At 37.3% G+C, this 26,193-nt stretch overlaps 1 protein-coding gene across 5 annotated transcripts in view; it reads right to left on the reverse strand.

The window, feature by feature from the left end:
* Positions 1-26,193, reverse strand: part of PDCD1LG2 (programmed cell death 1 ligand 2) — a 55,494-nt gene that overhangs the window by 16,818 nt on the left and 12,483 nt on the right. For 2 of the 5 annotated variants that reach the window (XM_069090774.1, XM_069090771.1), the window contains exons 2-5: positions 24,350-24,434; positions 13,509-13,577; positions 6,668-7,015; positions 1,692-1,964 (exon numbers count right to left, since the gene is read on the reverse strand). In XM_069090774.1, the coding sequence (XP_068946875.1) occupies positions 1,692-1,964; positions 6,668-7,015; positions 13,509-13,577; positions 24,350-24,374 (715 nt within the window). In that variant the 5' untranslated portion in view covers positions 24,375-24,434. Of the gene's footprint in view, positions 1-1,691; positions 1,965-6,667; positions 7,016-13,508; positions 13,578-15,681; positions 15,803-24,349; positions 24,435-26,193 lie in introns of all 5 variants that reach the window. The other 3 variants (XM_069090773.1, XM_069090772.1, XM_069090775.1) reach the window with 3 other exon arrangements.

Consider the following 26,193-nt stretch of genomic DNA (forward strand, 5'->3'; position numbering starts at 1 on the left):
AATAAGGAAAATGATAGTAATTGTTATTACTCCCATTTCTATAGCTTTCTGTACACATTACCATCCCTATTTTTGTTGTTGTTAAGTCATTTTTTAGTTGGGTCCAACTCTTTGTGACCCCAGTGAGATTTTCTTTATAAATATACTGCAGGGGTTTACCATTTCCTTCTCCAAGGTTCCCATTTTACAGTTGAGGAAATTGAGGCAGAGGATAAATGACTTGCCTAAAGTCACATAGCTAATAAGTCTCTGAGGCTAGGCTTGGACTCCAGTCCTCCTGACTCCAGACCCAGCACTCTATCCACCTGTAATGGGAATGGGAATTTGAAGATCTTCCCTGCCCCTTAATAGACCTAGGGGGGAGTTTGAAGACCTCCCCTGCTTTGAAAGTAAACTCTGCCCCCTAATAGGCTGAATATAGTCATATGGAACCTGTGGTGGGAGGAGGTTTGCTCAAGGGAAGCAGAGCCCATAGGAAGCTGGTTCAGAGCTAGCCTGACATTGGGGGAGAGAGAGAGGGTGCTAATTAAGGAGATAGAGAGGTTTGTGAGTAAATATTGATCTCACATTGGTCTGTGGGAAGGCTGAACGATGCTGTGATTCTCAGCATTATTAGGGCTTCTGAATATCTTTGGAACTATAATGGAATCAGCTTACTGGTTTGGGGATTTGGTTTTCTAGTGTCTAAATAAATGTTTCAGTTCTGTTCTCTACCTGGAGAATCTGGTATATTTTGCAATTGAACCTCATGCGATACTCATAGTCACGGTCTTTATTGTGATTGTGGGTGCTGTAAATATTGCATTAGCGCTCCACCACCTTACCATCTAACTATCCTCATTTACAGGTGAGAAAACAGAGGTTTAGAAAGACTGACTCCTATCATCACACAGCTAGAAAGACCCTTTAGAACAAAGTATCTAAAGCTGTAAAGGACCTTAGAGATCATTTGACCTACACCCTGAATTTACAGGTCAGGAAACTGAAGTCCAGAAGATTACGTTATCTGCCCAAAATAATATAGGTGGTAAATAGCAGAGCTGAGATTATAGGTAGGAAGGTAGCAACCAACAGTAAGGCACCCCAAGGAAGAGACAAAAGGCAGCATGTGCCAACTTGGTCAGTAGAGGAGGGAAGACTGAGTCATCTGGAAACCTTTTATGAAAGAGGCATACCAGCTGGTTCTTGAAGGGTGTATAAGATTTAGGCAAACAGAGAGGAGAGGATGAGGAAAAGTCAAAGTCAAGAAGTATTTGGAGGACAATAAGCCTTTTTGCCTGGAGCCAAGGGCTATTGTACCACCAGATGGTAAAGCCCTTTTTTAAGAGCCTGTGAGGTATTATGGAAAGAGCTCTGTTCTCAAACTCAGGAAACTTGAGTTTGAAATGATCAACTTTGATGTTTACTTGCTGTGCAATTACTTTGCTTCAGCTTCCTCATATGTAAAAAGGGAAGAAAATACTCACAGGGTTGTTGTGAGAACAGAGCTTTGGAATTCCTAAGAGACATCAAAATGTGGGTAAACACCAGAAAGGGTCTAGATTTCCCAAGAAAAAGGCAAAATAAGATTGCCATCTCTGGAAATGAGTTACTGAACTTTTCTGGGTTATGTGTTGTTGCCAAAAAGCATTTGATAAGCAGCCCCCTTCCACTGGCAGTCACTGATGTTTGAAAGGGGAGTCAGTGATTACCTAAAACAGGGTCCACGATGGCAGATGTCCTTTCTTGGGTAGCTTGATTCCAGAACTCACAGCTGATGTTCTTATGAGTATTTTCCTTTAGCCTCAGGACACTGGTGATGTTATAGAGACCCTCGGGGGTCTTGGAGTGGGTGGTATTCGCAGGTTCACTGATATTTAGCCAGGATACCACTGCCAGAGGATAGCCTTTAGACTGACAGGTAAGCTCCATTTCGTTGCTTCCTGGGACCCTGATGACTTGGGTATTTATTGTCTTGTAGGAAGCTAGGCAATGGAAAAATGAAAATGGAGTGAGTTTTCCTTTTCTACTTCACTTATTCCTTCTCCTCATAGAACTTACATTTTCTTGCTAGTTGCTCCCAGGAAAATCTTTGGTTGAAACAGTTAAAAAAAGTGTTCTGAGGGTTTTAAATAATTTTTCAATTCAATAAACATTATTAGTCACCTACTATGTGCATCACTCTGCTGGGTGGAAATATATATGAAATATAAATATGAAAAATGAGACAGTTCCTGCCCACAAGGAGCTTATGGTCTACTTACTGGGAGGCAAGGAGTCTCCTCTTTTGATATTAAAAATAAAGGAAACTGAACATCATCATAGGTCATGACCAGGAGAGCAAATATAATCAGATTAAGGTTCCTAGAGCACTTTAGCTGCATCTTTCCCTTGCCCTTATCATACACTAGCCTGTATTAATATTAAATTGTGTGTGATGGGCCTCCCTCCCTCCTCATAGACCATAAGCTCCTTGAGAGCAGGAACTATGTCACTTTTCATATTCATATTTCATATATACATATAATATATATTTCTGCTTAGCAGAGCCATGTACACAGTAGGTGACTAATAAGTATTTATTAAATTGAAAAATTAATTAAAACTCTTGGAATACCTTTTTAATTTTCAACTAAAGCTTTTTAAAATATAAATTTATTTATTTTTAGTTTTCAACATTCACTTCCATAAGATTTTGATTTTCAAATTTTCTTCTCCTTCCTCCCCTCCTCACCCCCAAATGGCATGAATTTTGCATCTGATATGGGTTCTATATGCATATTAAACATATTTTCATATTAGTCATGTTATAAAGAAGAATTAGAACCAAGGGAAGGAACCACGAGAAAGAAGAAACAAGCAAACAAACAAAAAGAGAACAAATAGTATGCTTCAGTTTGCAGACTCCGTAGTTCTTTCTCTGGATGTGGGTAGCATTTTCCATTACGAGTCTTTTGGAGTTGTCTTAGATCCTTGCATTGCTGAGAAGAGCTAAGTCTAACAAAGCTGATCATTGCACAATGTTGCTGTCACTGTGTACAAGGTTCTCCTGGTCCTGCTCACTTCACTCAGCATTAGTAAGTCCAGGTTTTTCTGAAGTCCACCTGCTCACCATTTCTTATGGAATGATAATATTCCATTGTATTCATATACCACAACTTGTTCATCCATTCCCCAATTGATGGGAACCTCCTCAATTTCCACTTCTTGGCTACCACAAAAAGAGTTGCTATAAATGGGTCCTTTTCCTCAACTAAAGCTTTTCCTGGGGGCAACTTGCAAGAAAATGTAAGTTCTATGAGAGCAAAGATTCTTTCATTTCTTCTGCTGGAGCAGAAGCAAGAAACAGGAACTAGATACCCTCAAATAATCACAAGTTGATGGTATTTACTTAGCACTCACATACTTAATTGTTCTCTGTGTATTGTGACAAAAAAAAAGTTAGACACTGAGATCTAAAACAACATTAGTGATCTTGGTCACTCAGTGGACAGCGTGCTGGACCTAGATTCAGGAAAACCCAAGTACAAATCTCGCCTCAGACACTTAATAGCTGTATGACCCTGAGCAAGACATTAAACTTCAGCCTCCTCAGTTTCCTTAGTTGTAAATGGGGATAATAATAGATGGTTAAAATTAGAGAATATTTATAAAGTGCTGTTCAAATCTCAGAACCCTATATAAATGTTAGCTATTTTATAGAAAGATAAATTGTACGACACAGAGAAGATGACATAACAAGGGACCATGCTAAAAATAGCTCAGTAAATATTGACCTCATTTGTGAACATCAGTAAGCTGTGGAAAATGTGAGTTGCTTGTTGGCATTGGGTGAGAAGTGGAGAAAATCATTCCCAGACTTCCAAGCCAGCAGAGAAGGCCTTTTGGAAGGAAGCAGAATTTTATGATGTTTGCACCTGGCTAATACACTAAATCATGTAATAATGTTATGTTATGATTGTTGGTGTGTGTTTTTTCTCCCTACTATTACTATTATGTAAATTACTATTTTAACTTACTATTATGTAAACTTCACAAAGGTTGGGGTCCCTTTTTGCTCTGAACCTGCTTGCTTCTAGCACCTGCAACAGTGCTCTGCACACAATAGATGTGCTATGTTTGTTGAATGAATCAATGGATGATTAAAAGAATATACTTTGTAGAAGCCTATTCAGGCATAGGGATGAATAGAGAAAAGTAGAAGGCTGGGAATGGAAGCAATAAACAATAGTGACAGTGGTTTTACTTACCTGTGTAGGGCTGAAAGGCAGCTTAGTTTATGTAATTCTTAGACTACTCACTAATTAAGGGTAAAAGTCATTGATCCTGGTATACAGGGAGATACTACAGACTAATGAGAAACGTGAATGAAACACTAAGCAAACTTTGCCATCATCATCTTCATTCACATCAACAGAAAGTGTTCACTGTGAACATAGCACTATGTGAACTGGTGACTTTGGCATCCATTTTCAGAAAGAGGACAAAAGCAGAAAATCCAGGACCTAGAAGGTTGCAATGAAAGTTTTTTTTAATTGAATAGCATAACCTAGTCAGAAGGGCAGCTAGGTAGAGCAGTGGATAGAACACTGGGCCTAGACTCAGGAAGACCTGAGTTCAAATCCAACCTCAGACTCATAGTAGCTGTGTGACCCTGGGCAAGTCACTTAACCTGGTTGACCTCAGTTTCCTTACCTGTAAAAGGAGTTGGAAAAGGAAATGGCAAACCACTCCCATATCTTTTCCAAGAGAATCCTAATTGAGGTTGCAAAGTGTTGGGCATGACAGAAATGACTAAACAACAAACCTAGACAGAAAATGACTAGTGGGTGGATTCGAGATTTGAAATGGAGGCTGAAAGGAGAGAACATAAAAGAGTGAAGTTTGGTATGAAAAATCATTGGGATTTGGAAAACAATCAGCTAGCATTTGTTAAGGACCTACTATGTGCCAGATGTTATATTAAGTGCAGGGGTTATAAAAACAAAAATAAAGCAATCGCTGACCTCAAGAAGTTTACCTTCTATCCAGGGAAACAGCATGTACAGATCTAAGTATATACAGTCATATCAAAAATCACATCAATTCCTTGTTTGAGAAGTGAGATAGCAGCGTTATTCACCCACCTTCCACAAAATGTGGAAGTTGGGCTGAGGGCAAGTTTCTTAAGAAAAGCTGAGCAATTTTTGTGGAATTATATATCATAGAGTCTTAGAGGTGGGATGTTAGTAGCCGTTGGGTCTAGCCTCATGCTCAGGGTGCAGTCCTTTCTATATCAGTCATAACAAATGACCACTCAACCTTTACTAATATGGGGTTCGAAAAGAATGAGATACTATACTCTTTGGGGATAGCCTCTTTCACTGTTGGACAGCTTAAGTGAATCAGGAACATTTATCAAAGACCTAGTAGATGCCAGTCATTATGTTAGGCACTGAAGGTACAAAGAAAAAAAAAAGAGTTCCTTCCATTAAGAAGTATAGGGTCTCCTGGGGAAAGCAAAATATAAACAGATAAATTAATGCAAAACATATATAAGGCAAATTCAGTGTCATTTGGGGATGAGGACACTAATAATTGGGAGAATCAGGAAAGGCCTCACGGAGGAGCTGGGGAGAATATTTTTCTCACCTCTCACTTGCCCCAGCAATAGCTATGGCAGCCACATACATGGTGGTGAGAACAGATGCTGGCCTAGGTGAGCCTGAGATGGGCCCTCAAATTTTTGGCTGCCTCTTTAGCCTTGTGTTTCTTTCCTCAAACACAGGTCATCAAACAACAATCTCAAGAAATTCCTACTTTCAGATTTGGTGGCTACCTCATGAATTCAAGAGGTGTAGAGTCATTGCTTTGGATGCTGCTTGCCCAACAGTAGGAGATGTGCCCTGTAACTGTAGCTTTCATGGAGAAAAAGAATGCCTCTTCTAGGAGGATGGGGCATTCATGCCTGACTGTCCAGAAGATATGGGTGTTGAGTTGCCATTTGGACAGTACATATTTGAAGTGAATGTGAAATATATGTTAAGCAGTCCCATAAATCTACCACAGGTCTTTATCTCCCTGGAGTGTATTTGAGGGAATGAGTTATAGTTTATTTCTTAAGTGTGTATCAATGAGCCCTTTGCATTTTAAGCATTTCTTTTGTTACGAAGTAACTGTGTCCTAAACCTATATCTGCTGTTTTATACAGTGAGTATCCTTGCTAGAATTAGTAATTCCTTTTAAGGGAAACCTTAGATATGAGCCATAACTAAACTTTGTTGTAGAGATTAAAGGACCTATAGATTTAAGCTGGAAGGAATCTTAATATCAGGTTCAATCCCTTCATTTTGTTGGGGGGGGGGGAGGACTGAGACCCAGAGAAGTTGGGTGACTGGCCCAGTATCATACAGCTAATAAATGGTAGCAGCAGGATTTTTACCCAGGTCATCTGACATGAAATACATCATTCTTTCCACCATACCATGGCGACTCCTAGACTTCAGGTAGTAGGCATAACGAATCTCCCTCTTTTTGGGGTCACTCCTCCCCATGAATGGAACCAAATCTGATCAAGCCCAGAGTTGGAGCCCTTTGTATCTGAGATTCAAGGGACCTCACACATTCTGGAATGTATCTTCATTTTTTTATCCTTACACACCCTTACCCACCTTCACATATGGTCATGCACCCTTACAAGATAACCAACCTTTTACTTTCAGAGTGACGTACTTGTAGTCAGCGGCATCCCTATAGAGAAGCAGGCAGTGGTACTGGCCAGCATCCATTATTTGGACATCCCTAATATGCAGCAGGGCCTTCCTGAGGGGCAGCTGGTCCTCTAACATTGTCATTCTTCTTCCATTGTGCTCACTGTAAATTTCCAGGTCTTTCTGTTTACTAGAAAAATTCACAATTTTCCTTTCATCCTTTGCCCAAGTGACTCTTAAGGCTTCAATGTCCACTTGTCCTCCAGTATCAAAGTTACACTCCATTGTCACATTGCTTCCATAGTCTGCTATATACAATTCCTTGGGAACAGTCACTGTAAATAAACCTATGGGGGAAACAAAACAAAAATACCATGGCATTATCTGCCCATAGATCCCAAGTTTTTCTTTTCTTTTCTTTTCTTTTGAGGGGGAAAGCAGGGCAATTGGGGTTAAGTGATTTGCCCAAGGTCACACAGCTAGTAAATGAGGTTGGATTTGCACTCAAGTCCTCCTGACTCCAGGACTTTATTCACCTAGCCACCCCAGAACCCAATTTTGTCTTATTGAGACAAAAAAAGATCAGTCCTATATCATCCCCATGGATTGCATGGTACAGTGAACAGATCACTTGAATAGATGTCAAGATACTCTGTCGCTATTGGTGTAACTTTAATGTGTGTCACTTTCCCTAGTCTAGATCTCATTTTTCTGTAAAATGAAAGGTTTGGACTAGATGGTCTCTAAGGAGCCTCCTACATGTAACTGTCTTTGAATCTACAATCTGTGTCTTCATAACTTTATCTGGGGCTCCTCTTTCTTTTACTTCCTCTCATTCTGCATATCAGTGACTCTTCTTTTTGCATTATTTCTTGGATATACTGTCACTGCCCTTTCTTATGTCCCTAAACAGCTTACACCTGGGTAACACAACTATCTTTGTCTCTACTTCCTTTTTAATACAATCAAAAAATCATCCTCATCAAACAATGTTCTTTTTAAGATCCTGCAGTAGGGCTCCTTCCTAATTATGTCTCATGTCAAATTAAACCTCCTTTAGTGTTGTGGGAAAAAAAATTGCCTCTGAAATAAGAGGATCTGGGTTAAAATCTTCTCTCTGATACTTCCTACCTGTGGGACTGTGGGCAAATTATTTAACCTCCTTTGCTCTAAGTTTCCTCAGCTAATAAAATGAGGGGTTTGGACTAGATGACAGCTCTAGATATGTGGACCCATAATCCTTGTTGAGAGTCTTTCCATGATGTTTTAATAACTGAGCCCTAATCACTTCAGCAATCCTTAGTTTTCATCCATTACCCCAATCATTTGTGCATTCAATCAAAAAACACCCTGTGAATATCTACTGAGGGCAAGGTGCCAACATCTTCCCAGTCACCCAGGTTAGTAATGTCCAAGTCTTTCTGGACTCCTCACTCTCTCTCACCCCCTTCCCCATATCCAATCATTTACCAAGTCTTGTCATTTCTATCTTCTTAATGTCTTACATACATACCACCTCCTCTCTTCTCTGATGCTGCCACCAGGACAGTGCTAACTCTACTACTGCAGGCCCTCATCTCCTCACACCTGGATTATTTTAATATCCTGTTGTTAGATTTCTCTGCCTCAAATTTCCCCTCACTCCAATCCATCTTCTACTGAACTGTCAAATTGATCTTCCAAAAGTGTAGGTCTGATTATGTCACAACTCCCTCCCCCCACATTAAATTATCTCCAGTAGTTTATTATTGCCTTCTGGATTGAACATGAAATCCTCTGTTTAGTTTTTAAAGTCCTCTGTAATGTGCCCCCCTCCTACCTTTCCAGTGTCTTTACACCTTACACCCCAGCAGGTAAGCTGCAGTCCAGGGTCATTGATCTTGTTCCTCAAATGTGACATTTCATCTCCTGACTGAGCATTTGTACTAGCTGTCCCTCATGCCTGGAACCTTCTCCCTCTTCATCTCAGCCTCCTAGCTTTTCTGGCTCCTTTTGAGTCTTAGATAAATTCCTACATTCTACAATTAGCCCTTCCTGACCACCACCTAATTCTAGTGCTTTCACCCTGTTGATTATCTCCAATTTATTATATATGTATATGTGTACACACACACATGCACACAGAGTTTGTACATAGTTCTTTGGATGTCTCCCCATTAGACTATAAGTAGGGATTGTCTTTTGCCTTTGTATCCCAATTACTTAGCACAGTTCCTGGCAAATAGTAAGTGGTTAATAAATGCTAGCTGATCGACTTTACTAGATGTTGAGCTCCAAGTGTAGGAAAAAAAAATATATTTTTAAACTAAAGTGCTCCCTTTTTTTAAGTATGTGCATTTCCTGAAGTTTTCTCCTAGGCTTTCTTCTCTTCTTATTCTATACTTGTTCCTTCCATTAGTGATCTCATCCTGTCCATGGATTCAGTTATTATTTCAATTCGGATGACTCCCAAATCCTAATATACTCAGTCCTGATCTCTCCAGTCCTGGATGGAGAGTGAATATCTAGGTGTCTTATTATCATCTAAAACTCAATATATCCCAAACTCTTCTTACAATCTTCTCTAATAAAACTTGAACCTTTGCTAAACATCCCTATTTCTGTTTAAGGCATCACCCCCTTTCGTAACTTCAGTCTAATCCTTGATTCTTTCCTTTACTTCCCATATCCAAACCACTGCAAATTCTTTTTTTTTTTTTTTGCTTTTTTTGGAGAGGGGAAGGTAGGGCAATTGGGGTTAAGTGACTTGCCCAAGGTCACATGGCTAGTTTTGTGTTAAGTGTCTGAGGCCGGATTTGAACTCAGGTCCTCCTGATTCCAGGGCTGGTACTCTATTCACTGTGCCACCTAGCCTCCCCAATAAATTCCTATTAAACATAACATTTCTCACCATTGTACCCTTTCCTCCATTCAAAGGACCACCAACTAGTTCCAAGTTTCTTGGACTTTTCAACTAGTCTCTCTGCTTCCAAACTCATCCCTTTCCCAACCTTCTTCCACACAACTGCCAAAATAATCTTCCTAAAATACCATCCCATTTCCTAAGGTAAATGTGAGAGAGAGTGAAGAGTCCAGAATGACACCTACATTGCTAGGCTGGGTGGATGGGAGAATGTCCTTAGTAAGTGCTCATTAAGTGTTTGTGATCGAATGCAAAGTGATTAGATAAATGGATGAAGGCTAAAGACTGTTGGAGTGATTAGGGTTCAATTATCAAATTCTACTTCCCCAAAACCTTCACTGGCTCACTATTGCCTTGAAGAAAAAATGCAAACTCCTCAGTCTGGCATAAAAAGTCCTTCAAAATCTGGTTGTTCTTCTTTTCCAGCCTTATTTCAAATTATGTCCCTTCACTGCTCCCCTTTCCTCCTACTATGTAATAATCAAACTGAACTACTATTCTCAAACTTGACATGTCATCTCTCCCTGCAATCCATTTTCACAAGCTATCCATTATATCTGGAATACACTATTTTCTAAGCCTAGACTCTCAGAACACTCTTCCCTTAGGCGCAGCTCGGCTGCTACCTCCTCAATGAAACCTTCCCTAATTCTCTCCATTTGTTAGTATTCTCTTCCTTTCCAAATTGCCCTGTATTTATTTAAATGTGTACCCATTCATCTTAGCAAAATGTAACCTCATTCAGGGCAGTAGCTGCTAATATTTATATCTTTGTAACAAAAAAATCTAGCACAGTATCTGACTTTGTTGGTTCTTCTTTGACGTTTGTTGAACTGAATTGTTAAATGGTAGAAAGCTGTGGTAAAAGCTGCTAGCAAGTAAAAGTGATTTGTGAACTTAGCTCCCCGACATGAACCAAAAATACACTGGGGAACTCCAAACACAGTTAAATATACCCCTAATGACACATTAAAGCAAAGAGCCTCATACAAACAATTAACCTGGTTAATGGAAGCCTTAGTAGAAATTAAATACATGAATTTATTAACCAAAAACATAATTGTAACTCCCATTTCTATAGTACGTTGTAGCCTACAAACCACTTTTCTCACAACAGCTCTATGTTGTAAAGTAAGTGTGTAACTAATCTTTATTTTGGAGATTAGGATTATACTGCTATGTATAAATAAATATCTCACACAGCTGTTAGTATGCATTGGTATGAATGTTGCTGTTCAGTAGTTTCCGGTTGCATCTGACCCCATTTGGGGTTTTCTTGACAAAGATACCAGAGTGGCTTGCCATTTCCTTCTCCAGCTTACTTTACAGATGATGGGTCAGTTACACAGCTAGTAAGTGTCTGAGGTGCTGGGTTTGAACTCATGAAAATGAGTCTTCCTGATTCGAAGCCCAGTGCTCTGTCTACTGTGGCACCTAGCTGCCTCTATTGGTGTGAATAGCATATGCAATTATGTGTGTGTGTGTGTATGCAAGAGCAGAAGATATTGAAGTAAGAAATACCCTAGGTTCAAATGCCACTACTGATACTTACTGCCTGTGAGCATAGATCAGTCATTTCAACTTCCTAAGCCTTGGTTTCTTCATCTATATTATGGAAATAACAATACTTGCACCATCGATCTCATAGGAATGATGTGTGGAAAGAATTTTGTAAACTTCTCAGTGTTAGAGAAATGTAAGTACTAGGACTCTATTGTGCATATCTATTAACCAATCAGCAAATATTTAATAAGTAACTGCTTTGTGCTCAGTACTCTGCTAAGCTATGCTATGTGTTATGTGTGTACTCTCATCTATATATATATTTATATTATATATATATATATGTGTATGTGTGTATATATGTGTATACACATATATATGAGAGAGACATATAATTGTGTATGCTATTCATACCAATAGGGGCAGCTAGGTGCCAGAATGGACAGAGCACTGAACTTGGAATCAGGAAGTCTCATTTTTAGGAGTTCAAACCCAACTGTCTTCTGCTTTGTTTGTAGAGAAGCTAGCTATTTTGATACCACTTCCAAGTGCCAGTTGGTTATGAAAGGAAGCTTTATTCAAATATTCCATTCAAATGCTAGTAAGTACTCAGACTCATACTAAATACCCATTGATAGATACAACCATGTTGCTCTGTTACAGATTAGAAAATAAAAAACCCGGAATCTCTTTACTCAGATTTAATGTGGATTTTCCTCTCACCTCAGACCCCCACCTTTGATTTTGTGCAAAGAAAGCTTATCTCTATGTGTTCTTCTATCAGCTAGCAAGGTCAGGGGCTTGAGGAAGGCCGCTAAAGGCTTTCTGAGAAGTGTGAAGTTTTGCATTTTTTGGTAGTGTGGCATAGCTCTGAGTTAGCAGCTATGAAAAATTGAGGAAACTACAAACAAATCACTGAATTATGCACCTTATTGAATAAAAAACCTACAGTGACTGATAATTTCTTGGGTCACCTCAGCCAAGGGCTCCAAGATTAGTGAACATTCTGATAAACTCTGTATATAGCTCAGGGTTCAGGAGGTCTGGGACTTGGGAATGTCTACATGGCAGATGAAGCATATATTCCTGCACATAATGACAGCTAGGTGGCACAGTAAAAAGAGTACTGAACCTTGAGTTGAAAAGACCTGAATTTGAATCCAGCCCCTGACACCTTCTGTATAGCTAAAGGTAAGCAACTTAACCTTAGACTGCCTTAGTTTTCTTATCTATAAAATAGGAATGATAATAATAGCACCAGTCTCCCAGGGTTGTTGTGAGGATAAAATGAGATATTTGAAAAATCCTGTATTAATAGCATGTTTCATAATATTAGTTGGATATCATCGTTATTATTTATTCCTTGCCCAATGCTCAGACTGATGTGATCCTTTAGCAGGCATGTGGCAATAAATTCCTTGACTTGCCATGGACTGCTGAGAAACATGTCAGCTAAATCAATATACAATCAGATTGACTCTGAAGAAAGAAAAGGGTAATGGTTGTTGAATGGAGGGCTGAGACCTTCATACTAAACAAGATGATTCAGAATGGGCATCCAACCCCAATATGATTTCAGGAGTGCTCAGGTCACCTAGCTCAGCACACTGCCTGGAAATCCCACCTCTTAGAGAGACAGAAGAGCCAGCAAATCCTTCAACAACTCACTTTCCTTTTCTGGACCTCACTTTTCTCATCTATAAAATGAGGTGCAACTCTTACATTCTATGAGTTTTTTGAAGAAAGATTGGGGGGAGGGTATTTATAATAATAATAACTAGCACTGCTTTAACATTTACAAAGTGATTTATATAAACTTCCACATTTGATCATCACAGCAATCTTGGGAGGTAGGTGATATTATTTCCATTTTACAGATGGGGAAACTGAGTCAGGCAGTGTCACATGATTTACAGCTAATAAGTGACTGAGGCTGGATTTGAATTTAGGCCTTTCTGATTACAGGACGAGTAATCTATCCACTGTATCACCCAGCCGCCTTGCTAATAAACTTATCATGGTATTAAAATGAAATATTTTTCTTTAAATGGAAATGTCAGTGAGATAAATAAACATTTGGAAATAAAAAAAAAATCCCTTTGATGGAAAAGTTTTGCTTGACCCGCAGTATCTAATCCTAAATATGAAGCTCTTTGTGGAAGGGGGAGGGAGAGCAACTCTATGGAGGCTTTCAGGCCCTCTGTTGAGTGGAAGAGTCCCTGATTCATTCACATATTCCTTGATGGCCTATTGTGGCCTCACATGGCCTGGACAGTGGAAGTGTTCCATTAGGAGATGATATCCTTGAGCTCACCCTCATCAAAAAAAGATACTATCGTCATCAGTGGTTTGGGACTCCTGACCACATGCTCTAGCTAAGCTGGACACCAGCACGTGTGCTACCTGCTTCACAGGGTTGTTGTTGTTATCATTACCTGTTGTCAGGCAGACCTTCATTCCCACAATCAGAAGTGAGAGAAGGGAGGACATTTTGCTTCCTGGGTCTGAAAGAGAGACAAGTACAGAAAAATCACCATCAGTCTCCAGTTTTTCTGTGCTGCTCTCTCAGACTGTGAATCATTGTGCCTTGTGATTCAGTGATTTCCCCAGTTTCAGAAGCAGAGCAATGACTTAAACAAATCACTTGGGGAATATAAATGGGTGACAGACGAGAGATTTGTTATTGATTTACTGTGGGAAGAGTGGAAGAAAGAGAGGAAGATGATTCTGAAGAAGGTTTTACAATCCAAATAAGAGGTCACTTTTTCTTTGCTGAACTAAAGCAATTCAGTTCAATTTAGGAAGCATTTATTAAGCACCTACTATTGGACAAAGCTAGAGGCAGTATAGTATAGTGAATTGAGGGTCAGCCTTGGAGGCAGAAATTCTGACACATACTGGTTGTCTGACCCAGTGCAAATCACACAAATATAAATATGCTGATTTAATAACCTCTAAGTACCCTCAGACAATTGCTAAATTACAGAGAGTTTGTCAATTTGCATTATTATGGGTAATTCCTTATACTAATGAAATCAAACACACACTATTATGTTGGGTGCTTGAGATAGAAAGACTAAAACAAATTGGTCCCTGACTTTAAAATCTCTCAGTTGAGGAGACAAGGGACATGCACACAGATTTTGGAGGGAGACAGAGTTATAGGGAACTCCATCTATCAATGCTTTGCAATGTATAGACTTAAAAGACTTGTCTGGGGAACTGGGGGAGGTTAAAGCAATTTGCTCCAGGTAACACAGCCAATAAGTATTTGACAGAAGTAAAATATAAACTCAGGTATTCCCAACTCTCAGGATGGCAGGCTTTCTAGCTATTGCCTCCCTTGCATAAGCTTGGACAGTGAGAGGGGCAAGAGGACACAGATTAGGAAATATGAAGTAGACACAATGCAATTTCCCTATAATACACCCTTACAGAGCTTAAATGACTTGCCCAAGGTCACACAGGTAGTAAGTGTCAGAGACAGAATCCAAACCTTCATTTCTCTGATGCCAAATCCAGAGTGCCTTCTATCGAGCTATTCTTTTTCCCGGTGCTACCTAACATGAGGTTAGGGATATGTAGGACTTTGAGTCAAGAAGACCTGAGTTCAAATCCAGTCTCAGATACTTAGTTGTTATATGACAGTAGGCAAGTCACTTAACCTCTCTCTGCCTCCATTTTCTCATCTGTAAAATGGGGCTAATAAATAATAGGACCTCCTCCCAGGGTTTTTGTAAGGATCAAGTGAAATAATATTTGTTTTATTTTTTGCAAACCTGTATGAATTAAGAAGCTTCTTGATGAGGGTGAAAGAGTATAAAAACTGACTTGAAGCTTAACATTAAAAAACCTAAGATCATAGAATCCAGGCCTATTACTTCCTGGCAACTAGAGGGAGAAGAAATGGCAGCAGTGCCAGATTTTATATTTTTGGACTCAAAGATCACTGTAGACAATTAAATGATTGCAGCCATGAAATTAAAAGACTCTTTTTGGAAGAAAAGTGGTAAATCTGGACAGCATACTAAAAAGCAGAGACATTGCCTTTCCAACAAAGGTCCATAGAATCAAAGCTGTGGTTTTTCCAGTGGTAACGTATGGCTGTGAGAGTTGGAGGAAGGAAAGCTGAGAGCCGCAGAACTGACACTTCAAATTATGGTGCAGAAGAACACTTTTGAGAGTTCCTTGGAGAGTAAAGAAATCAAATCAATCAATACTTACAGAAATGAATTCTGACTATTCATTGGAACAGCAAATATTGAAGCTGAAGCTTAAATACTTTGACCACATAATGAGAAGATGGAACTCATTGGAAAAGACCCTGATTTTGGGAAAGATGAAAGACAAAAGGAGAAGGGGACAACAGAAGATGAGACAAATAGTGCCATGGAAGCAACAAACATGAGCTCAGACAGATGTTGGGAGATCATGAAGGACAATAGAGCCTGGTGTGCTATGGTCATGAAGAGTTGGAAATGACTAAATGACTGAGCAACAACAATAAATGCTAGCAGTTATCATTGTTATTATTACTATTATATTTTCAGTAAATTTGTTTTTAGTAAAATAAACCTGTCGACAAATGTGCAGTTAATAATGTTTTACCTGGTGATTGAGGTGGGGTTGGATTTAATCAAGGTAACTTAAATTATCCAGGCAATATTGTTTGGAAGCACAGGAATGAGCTCAGGCAACAAGGATGCCTTCGAAAATTCAGAATGGGAATCTAGTAGAAAGAAATTTGAAATTATAGGATATAGGTTTAATTTTGACTCTGCTACTTAATAGCCACATCACCTTAGGCAAATTAAATTTCCCCAGTCTGTAAAATAGGGACTACAGGTGATATATGAGGCCTTTTATCCCCCTAAATCAGATGATCATAGCAACAAAACATTACATAAGCATACTTCTACCTATTAATTCAACCAGAGTTCTGGCTAAAGGAAATTTCTCAGAGATTAAAAAAAATCAGGAATGAACTAGACTTCTAGCCCCAGACTATTTAGACAATACCTTCAAAGCAACTAACCCTGAAATACTTACCTGAACTCTATTATAACTTTAAGACTTTAATTCCTCCTAAAAGATCACCCCTTCCCACCTATCCAAGAGAGATAATAGTAGGCATTTAAATCTTAGTGTGAAGGAGCTAATAACAGTGTTTTTTGTTTTCAAATTTGAGGTATTGGAAGGAGGAAGCATTGAAAAAGAAAGCCTGGAGACTTATTTCACTTAAACAGAAGTTGTAAGTAATAATAATGATCAAATAATAACTCACATTTTTGTAGTTTTAAGATAAATAATTAACTTTTTTGACCAATATCCCTGATTATAAAATATCCCATTTTTATAGATGAGGACACTGAAGGTTTTCAGACATGACCAATGTTTTAATATATTTTCCTTGACTATACTTGTTACAAGGGAGGACTTCTATTTGTTGGTCAGAGATGATAGTGCCTAGTGATAGAGATGTAAAAAAGAAGAAGGAAAAGTGCGTCAGTAAAACATTTTTTAAAAATTGAAACCAGGAGTGACTTGCTTATGGCCACACAGCTAGTAAGGTATCAGAAATAAAGGATGAACCCAGGCTTCCAAACTTAGATCTAGTGACTAAAGCTGTTGCTGTTTTCTCCAAAGTGGGGTCATACACACCAATGGGTAAAAAAGAAATATTACAGCTAAGGAGAATAGCACAAATGGTCAGTCCTTGCCTGCCTTTGGGTTTCCTTTCTCCCTGCCTATTCCAAAGTGGGCTGTTCAGGAGAGGTAGGTTGCATGCTCCCATGTATGTATGAGGGGAAAGAGTCATTCCCTGCCTGGCTCCTTATGAGGAACCTATTCTTGGTTTTTTGTTTTTTGGAGGGGGAAGGCACAGAAATTAGGGTTAAGTGACTTGCCCAAGGTCACACAGCTAATTTTTTTTTATGTTGTGTCTGAGGCCGGATTTGAACTCAGGTCCTCCTGACCCCAGAGCTGATGCTCTATTCACATTCTTCTAACTGCCTCATTACACTACTCATTCATATTAAGCTTATAGTCCACTAAAACCCACAGATCTAGCCTCCCCAAGAGGAGCCTATTCTTGGAAACTCCCCTCCCCTTTCTGTAGCATCAATGGACATCTTCTGTGTCCTAGGCCTTCAGTTCCCCAATCAAACTTCTGGATGACTGCCTGGACTCTTCTCCATGTTTTTACCCTCCAGCATTAAGGAAGATAGAAATATGCTAGCCAAATTTCAATAAAAAACTGAACAACTGTTAGATGGGGTTGAAAAAAGGAGTATCACAATTTAATAAGGGGAGGTAATGTTATACTTTATCCATTTGGAGCTATGCATTTTTTTTTTTTGCCTATGGTAGCCATTGAAACCAAGCACTGAAATAAATGGAACTTAGAATCAGACCACTGAATCTTTGTACCACAAAATATTAAACAATTTTCAAAGATGAGATAGAATATTCAAATAACTTTCACTGAAAATATTATAAATTTTAGTGACAGCATAAAAATTTTTATACTGTTAATAAAATATTTTAAAATATCATTTATTTCATATGTATCTCATCCTTTTAAAATTTCTTTTTGTGTGTGTTTTGTAATGTACACAATATATTGGTAAAGTAGAATATATTATGTATATGGCATACATAGTATGCTATGTATACTACTATATTCATGTATAATTTATTATTAAATATGGAGAGTTCTTTTAATTCTCTCTTTTCCTTAGAGATGCCTCTGACCTCAATTCTAGTGAAACTGACAAAGATGAGTCAGTATACTTTCTTTATACCTTCTATTAGTGGGAAAAGACTGAGTAATGAATGATGTAGGAAGGTATAATATACAGTACTACCAAATTGGTTAATGGTGTGAAATAAACTTTCCTGCTGGAGACAACTAACAAGATTTTGTCAAAGCAAAACTAACAGGACAGGTAACCAAGAAATGAACTCAACTGCATGTCAGAGTCTTGGCAGAAGGTAGTCTTTATCTCAATTTTTTTGGCACGAATGACCATGCTGATACTTTAGTAGGACAGAGTTAGGATACAAAATGTTCTTCAGAGATCAGAGCAATGATCTGAGTCTAGTAAAATGAATGCAATAGGGATAAAAATAAAATTTTGTACTTGGGTGCAAAAAAATCAGCTTTACAAGTACAAGACTGGGAGGGGGGCATGGTTAGACATCAGTTATTCTGAAAAAGATCTGTGGGTTTTAGTGGATTATAAGCTTAATATGAATGAGTAGTTAAAAGAATGTGGTTTTGAACTGTATTCAGAGACATATCTCTTAGGAATGGGGAAGTATAGTCCCCCTGTACTCTGCCCTTGTCAGACTTTCATATTAGTTAGTCCTGGGCACCATAGTTTAAAAAAGTCACTGATCAACTGGAGAATGTTCTGAGGAATACAACCAGAATGGGAAAGTACCCTGAGTCCATGTCAGACAGTGGTTAAAAGAACTTGCCATGTTTAGCTTGGACAAAAGAAAGTTCAAGGGATACATGTTAGCTATCTTTAGGTATTCAAAGGATTGTCAGAGGAAAGATTGTTCTACTTGGGTAGGACCTTAAGCATTGAGAGGAAGTTACAAAGAAGAGTTTTGGGCTTTATGTCAGGAAAAATTTTCTAACAATTAGAGTTGTCCCAAAGTGGACTAGGATGCTCTGAGGGGTAGTGGTTTTTCCTTCCTCAGGGATCTTCAAGCAGATGCTGGATGACCATTTGTCAGATATGTTATGTTGGAGGTTCCTTTCATTCATGGGATGGACCAGATGGTTACTGAGTTCTCTTTCAAAATCAGCATTTTGTTAAGGAAGCTTATAGGGTTCTGGAGCTCAATATAACTAGCAGAACATCATTAGCAAAAAGGAGCATTTGAAGGACCTCTCAGTGTATAAAGGGGATTTCCTGCTTCCATTTGAACTCTGACTGATATTCTCTATGACCTTGGTGATGGGCACTTTTGACAAGCATGCTTTTCCCCTAGGTGATGCATTGCTCAGAGAATCTTAGAACAAAGTTATCTCTGGGATTGTACCCACCAAAGAACCTTGTATGATCTTAGCATATGTACGAGAGGAATGTCAATGGGAGGAGAGCCTTTAATGCTGAGTTTTGTTCTTCTGTTGTTGTTGGTCAGTCATTATCTTGTCTGACTCTTCATGACTCCGTGGACCATAGCATACCAGGCCCTTTTATCCTCTACCCTTTCATAAAGTCTGTCCAAATTCATGTTCATTATTTCCATGATACTCTTTCCATCTCAGCCTCTGCTTTCCCTTTTCCTTTTGCCTTCAATCTTTCCCTATATCAGGGTCTTTTCTGATGAGTCCCATGTTCTCATGTTGCCAAAGTATTTAAGCTTTAGTTTCAGTCAAATTATTATTTAAAAAAATTAATTAGCAAACAATAGACACAGCAAAGTCTTCTATTAGGAGACCTTAGAGGTCTCACACTTCAAGCTCTGTGATCCTGGGCAGTTCACTTCTTTCTGAACCTCAGTTTTCTCATGTACAATACAATTAAATGGGAACTTGTAATAACTCCCTCACAGGATGGTATAAGGAAAGCTCTTTCAAGTCTTTATAAACATTAAAGCACTATATAAATGTGTGGGATTTTTTATTATAATTATTTTCTTTATTTCTCAGCTAGGTGACATAGTAGGGGTAGAACACTGGACAGAATCAAAAAGATTTGAGTTTGAATGCTGACTGAAATATTTTCTAGCTGTGTGACCATGGGCAAATCACTTAAACTCTCTGGATCTCAATTTTCCTCTGTAAAATGAGGGTGTTGGACTTGATGGCTTCTAAGGGCCTTTCCAGCTCTAAAACTAAGATTCTGTGATCCTAATTGTGTGACTGAAAGAAGATTTAAAAAAAATGAACATAGAAGCCAAAGCTACCTTGTAGGTAGCTGCTTGTAAGGATCACGGTGATCTTAATCATTTCATTAATCATTCCCCTTGACTATGACTTGCCTAATACTTTAGAAGATCTGAATTTAAACAACTAGGAACAAACAAATAGCTAGATCTTAGATAGCTAGATACATACATACATACAGGAATGAAGGAATGAATAAATGTTTCTGACAAATGGGAAAACAGCTAGAAAGTTCTCTCTCATCTATTTTCACTCTGACTCATTTCACATATCAGCTAAAACTCATAACCAAAACCATTTCTAACAACAGTTTTCCCAAAAATTTTTCTAGAAGAAAGTTATTTTCTCCTTAGGTGTTACCAAGCCACCATGTCCATAGAGCACCATGGGGGAAAGCTTTTTGTGAATCTTCATGAGCCCTGTGCCTTGTACAGTTTACCATAGTTGGTGCCATTTATATAGCCTATGTTAGAAGCAGTGACTGATGATGAAAATCGCAACCCTGAATTCTACCCAGGCCAGGCCTGTGGAGAAGAACCCTATATTGGAATGGACAGTCAAGCCATAACTAGTGTGGGACAACTGGGGTTTTATCCATTAAAATTTAGTGGATGCCAACAACACTTGTGCTACTTCAAATGGGCAACTGAGCTTAGCACATATTTTGCAATAATTAGTTAACAATGGAAGCTACCACATAGGACCTCTCTCTATCCCTCAATAGATCCTTCTGAGCCGGCCCTGAGCTCTGCTTTGTCCCTTCAAGGCTAACCTCTACACAGATGCCTTTGTCTCTTTCTGCTCATAGCATCTTAGGGACTTTTCCATCCCTCAGGCAAGACATTACCCTGCATTGTCTCCAACACTGGGGCATTTGGTTCCAAGATAAAAGATTTCTTCCCCCACTCCTCACCCAAGGAAATTTGTTTTAAAAAGTTGAAAGCCTGTCATGGGCAGCATGGGAACCTTATTCTCATTGGAACTGGGCTAAAGAGGGAATAACATATACATCTAATTGGGTAGAAAAGTCAACTTACAGAGAAATAGGGCATGGAGATAGTATAAAGGAGGATAAGAAGGGTGTGTAGATTAGGAAGGCAGTTGTCATAAGACTTCTGAAGAGAGATGCAGGAGAGAGAGAGAGAGAGAGACAGAGAGAGAGAGAGAGAGAGAGAGAGAGAGAGAGAGAGAGAGAGAGAGAGAGAGAGAGAGAGAGAGAGAGAGAGAGAGAGAGAGAGACAGAGAGAGACAGAGAGAGAGACAGAGAGAGAGAGACAGAGAGAGAGAGACAGAGAGAGACAGAGAGAGAGAGAAATATTTGGGGGAAATAAGATGGAGGAAAATATGTAAGTAGTAAATTATAACTTTGTGAATGGGATGAACTCACCTATAAACAGATAGCAGAATGGATAAAAAACCAGAACCTGATAATATGTTGTTTATAAGGAACACATTAAAAATGAGAGACATACATAGAGTTAAAACACAGGACTGGAGTAGAATTTATTATGCTTCAGCTGATGTAAAAAAAGCAGGGGTAGCAATCATGATCTCAGAAAAAGACAAAGTTGAGATATATTTAGTTAGAAGAGATAAACAAGGAAACTATGATACTTTAAAGGGTACCACAAATAATGAAGTAATACAGTACTAAATATATATGCAACAAATGCTATAGCATCCAAATTTATGGAGGAAAAGATAAATGAATTAAAGGTGGAAATAGATAGGAAAACTATAATAGTGGGGGGTTTCAACTTTCTTTTCTCAGAACTAGATGAATCTAACAACAACAACAACAAACAAAGAAATAGTCAAGGAGATGAATAGATCTTAGATAAGCTAGATATGATAGATAGCTGGAGAAAATTTAATGGGAACAGAAAGGAATATACCTTTTTCTCAGCAGTATATGGCACCTTTACAACAATTGACCATATATTAGGGCATAAAAACCTTCTAGTAAAATACAGAAAAGCAGAAATATTAAATGTACCCTTTTCACATCATAATGCAATAAAAATTACATTCAATAAAGGGACCATGGAAACACAGACTTAAAATTAATTGAAAACTAATAAAAATTTAAATACTGAATGAATCAAAGAACAAATCATAGAAACAATAGTCTTATTAAAGATAATGATAATAAAGAGACAATGTACCAAAACTTATGAGATGACATAAAAATGGTAATCAGAGGAAAATTTATATCTTTAAAGCTTACATCAATAAGACAGAGAAAAAGCAAATCAATGAACTGGGTATGCAATTTAAAAAACTATGAAAAGAACCAATTAAAAACTCCAATTAAACACCAAATTGGAAGTAATGAAAATTAAAGGTGGGATTAATGAAATTTAATGTAAGAAAACTATCAAATTAATAAATAAAACTAGGAACTGGTCTTTAAAAACATTAAGGTAGATAAATTATTGGTTAATATGTTTTTAAAAAAAACAGAGAAGAAAACCAAATCATTATTATCAAAAATGAAAAAGTTGAATACACCATTAATGAAGATGAAAGTAATTAGGAATTAGTTTGCCCAATTATATACCAACAAATTTAACAAACTAAGTGAAATGGAAGAATACTTACAAAAATATAAACTGCCCAGATTAACAGAATAGTAAATAAGTATCTAAACAAATCTATTTTAGAAAAAGAAATTGAACAGACCATAAATGAGTTTCCTAAGAAAAAAGCATCAGGACCGGATGAATTTGCAAAAGAATCCTACCCAACTTTAAAGATCAATTAATTTAAAAGATCAACAAAATTTAAAAATCAACTAATTCCAATCTTAAATAAATTATTTGGAATAATAGACAAAGAAGGAGTCCTACCAAACTTCTTTTATGAAACAAATATGGCCCTGATACTTTAACCAGAAAGAGCAAAAATAGAGAAAGAAAATTATAGACTAATTTCACTAATAAATATCAATGCAAAAATGCTAAATAAAATATCAGCTAAGAGATTACAGCAATACATCACAAAGATTATGCCTTGTGACCAAGTAGGATTTATTCTAGAAATGTAGAGGTGGTTTAACATAAGGGAAGCTATTAACATAATTGAGCATATCACTAATAAAAGTAACAAAAATCACAAGATTATATCAATAGATGCAGAAAAGGTGTTTGATTAAATACAATACTCATTCCTGTTAAAGACACTAGAAAGTATAAGTATAAATAGATTTTTCCTTAAAATGTTTAGTATCTGCCTAAAACCATCAGCAAGCATTATCTGTAATGAAGATAAGCTAGAAATCTTCCCAATAAAATCAGGAGTGAAGGAAGGATGTTCAATATCACTAATATTATTCAATATTGTACTAGAAATGCTAGCAATAGCAATAAGAGAAGAAAAAAGAAATTGAAGGAGTCAAAATGGTCAACAAGGAAATAAGGCTCTCTCTTTTTGTGGACAATATGATGCTATACTTGGAAAATCCTAGGGATTCAACTAAAAAATTAGTTGAAACAATAATTTAAGCAAAATAGAAGGATATAAAACAAATCCATTATAAATCATCAGCATTTCTATATATCAACAAAGTATCGCAAAAAGAGATAGGAAGGGGGCAACTAGGTGGCACAGTGAATAGAGCACCAGCTGCAGAGTCAGGAGGACCTGAGTTCAAATCCAGCCTCAGACACTTAACACTTATTAGCTGTGGGACCTTGAGCAAGTCTTGAGCAAGCAACTCAATTGCCCTGTCTTCCTCCTCCAAAAAGCAAAAACAAAAACAAAACAAACAAAAAAGAGATAGTAAGAGATGATTTCATTTAAAATAACCATAGACAATATAAAATATCTGAGAGCATACCTGTCAAGACAAACCCAGGAATTATATGAACATAATTATAAAATGCTTTTTTTATACAAATAAGGTCAGATTTAAATAATTAGAGGATTATTAATTGTTCATGGGAAGGCTGATCCAATATAATAAAAATGATAATTTTACCTAAACTAATCTACTTAGTGCCATCCCAATTAAGCTACCAAAAATTATTTTATTGAACTAGAAGAAATAGTAATAAATTTAACTTGGAAGAACAAAAGGTTAAGAATATCAAAGGAATTAATGAAAAAAAACTTAAAGGAAGGAGGTCTAGTAGAACCAGATCCTAAACTGTATTATAAGGTGTTAATTATCAACACTATCTGGTGCTAGCTAAGAAATAGAACGATGGATCAGTGAAACAGAATAGAGATAAAATTCACAGTAGTAAGTGACTATAAATAATCTCATGTTTGATTAATGCAAAGATCTAAACTATTTGGTAAAAATTGCCGAGAAAACTAAAAAGCAGTCTGGCAGAAACTAGGTATAGACCAATATCTTATACCACTTACCAAGATAATGGCAAAATGGATACATGAATACTTCTTTACAACTTGATTAATGAAAGTATTTGAAGATCCTGTATTTTATTGCATGCTGCCATGGCAGGACGGGAGAGGAGAGAGAGGGGGAGAAAATTAGAAACTCAAGGGATTGTAGAACCTAATGTTGTCAACTAAAAATTAATAAATTTTTATCAAAATGGATACATCATCTAGACAATAAAGGGCGGTATTATAAGTAAATTAGAAGGGCATGGAACATATTATCTATCAGATTTATGGATAAGAGAAGAATTTATGAATAAACAAGAGATAACATTGTGGAATGTAAAATGGATGATTTTTATTACATTAAATTTAAAAGGTTTCATACAAATGTATAAAACCAATGTAGGCAAGATTAGAAGGAAAGCAGAAATTTGAGGGAAAAAAAAATTTATAGTCAGTTTCCTGGATAAAGGCCTCACATCTCAAATATATAGAGAACTGAGTCAAATTTGTAAGAATTTGAGTCATTCCCCAGGTGATAAATGGTCAAAGGATATGAATAGGCAGTTTTTGGAAGAAAAAGTGAAAGCTATCTACAGTCATATGAAAAAATACTCTAAATTATTATTGATTAGATAAATGCAACTTAAAACAACTAATAAGTATCACTGCACACCTATAAGATTTGCTAAAATTATAGAAGGGGCAAATGACAAATGCTGGAGGGGATGTGGAAAAATTGAGACACTAATGGATGGACTTGTGAACTGATTCAACCATTTTGGAAAGCAATCTGCAATTAGGCCCAAAATTATAGAACTATGTGTATGCTTTGCAGTAGCAATAACACTAGGTTTGTTTCTCATGGTGATCAGAAAAAAAGGAAAACAGCCTATGTATTCTAAAATATTTATAGCAATTCTTGTTGTAGTGGCAAATTATTGGCAACTGAGAGGCTGTCTAGCAATTGGGGAGTGACTGAATAAGTTGTGGTATATGATTGTGAGGGAATACTACTGTACTATAAAAGATGACAAACAGATTGCTTTTAGAAAAACATGGAAAGAGTTGCATGAAATACTGTAGAGTGACACAACAGAACCAAGAGAACACTGTATACAGTAACAGCAATATTGTTCAAAGAGTAACTGAGTGACAATTCTTCTGAGTAATATGATCATTCATATGAACTACGAAAGACTTATGAAAGAAGATGCTATCCAGCCTCAGAGAAAGAACTGATATATGGAATTATGTATTGTATAGTTACACATACACACATCTATATCTCTCTGTCTGTCTGTCTATCTATATCTTTATCAAATTTTGACATTCTCTAATGAGAGTTGGGGGAGGGAGGGAGATGACATTTTACACAGGTGATTTTTTTCCAAGTCAATAAAACTTGACATTCACAATGTAACCAAGAAAATTAAGGAGGGAAAATGGAAAGCTCCTGTCATGCTTTTTTTTTTTTTTTTTTTGGTCTTGCTCTGGGGTGTGTTTTATGGGGCAAATGCTAATTACAATTCTGGGAGAGAGGCCCTGAAACAAAAGTCAAAAATTTGGAAAACTTCAGTTGGAATTCCAGTTCTGCTATTGTGACCTGGGGCAAATCATTTAAGCCCTCTAAACCTCAGTTTCATTTATCAGTCAAGTCAGGAGGTTGACCTAGATTGTCTCTAAGATCCCTTCCAACAATGAAAAAAGGAAATTAATTATTCCTCCTCTTCATTAGAATTATTATACTTTCTTCTCCTTCCTCTGACTCTCTTAATTTTAAAAATATAATTGTTTTGAATAAACTTAGGAAAAACAAAAATAAAGGATTAGGGTCAGTTTCCACATTTGGTGATTTCAGGATG

Source organism: Petaurus breviceps, unplaced genomic scaffold, assembly GCF_028583685.1.
Source record: "Petaurus breviceps papuanus isolate PSGF00001 unplaced genomic scaffold, PetGlider_PUasm1.0 187, whole genome shotgun sequence".
Lineage (NCBI taxonomy): Eukaryota > Metazoa > Chordata > Mammalia > Diprotodontia > Petauridae > Petaurus > Petaurus breviceps.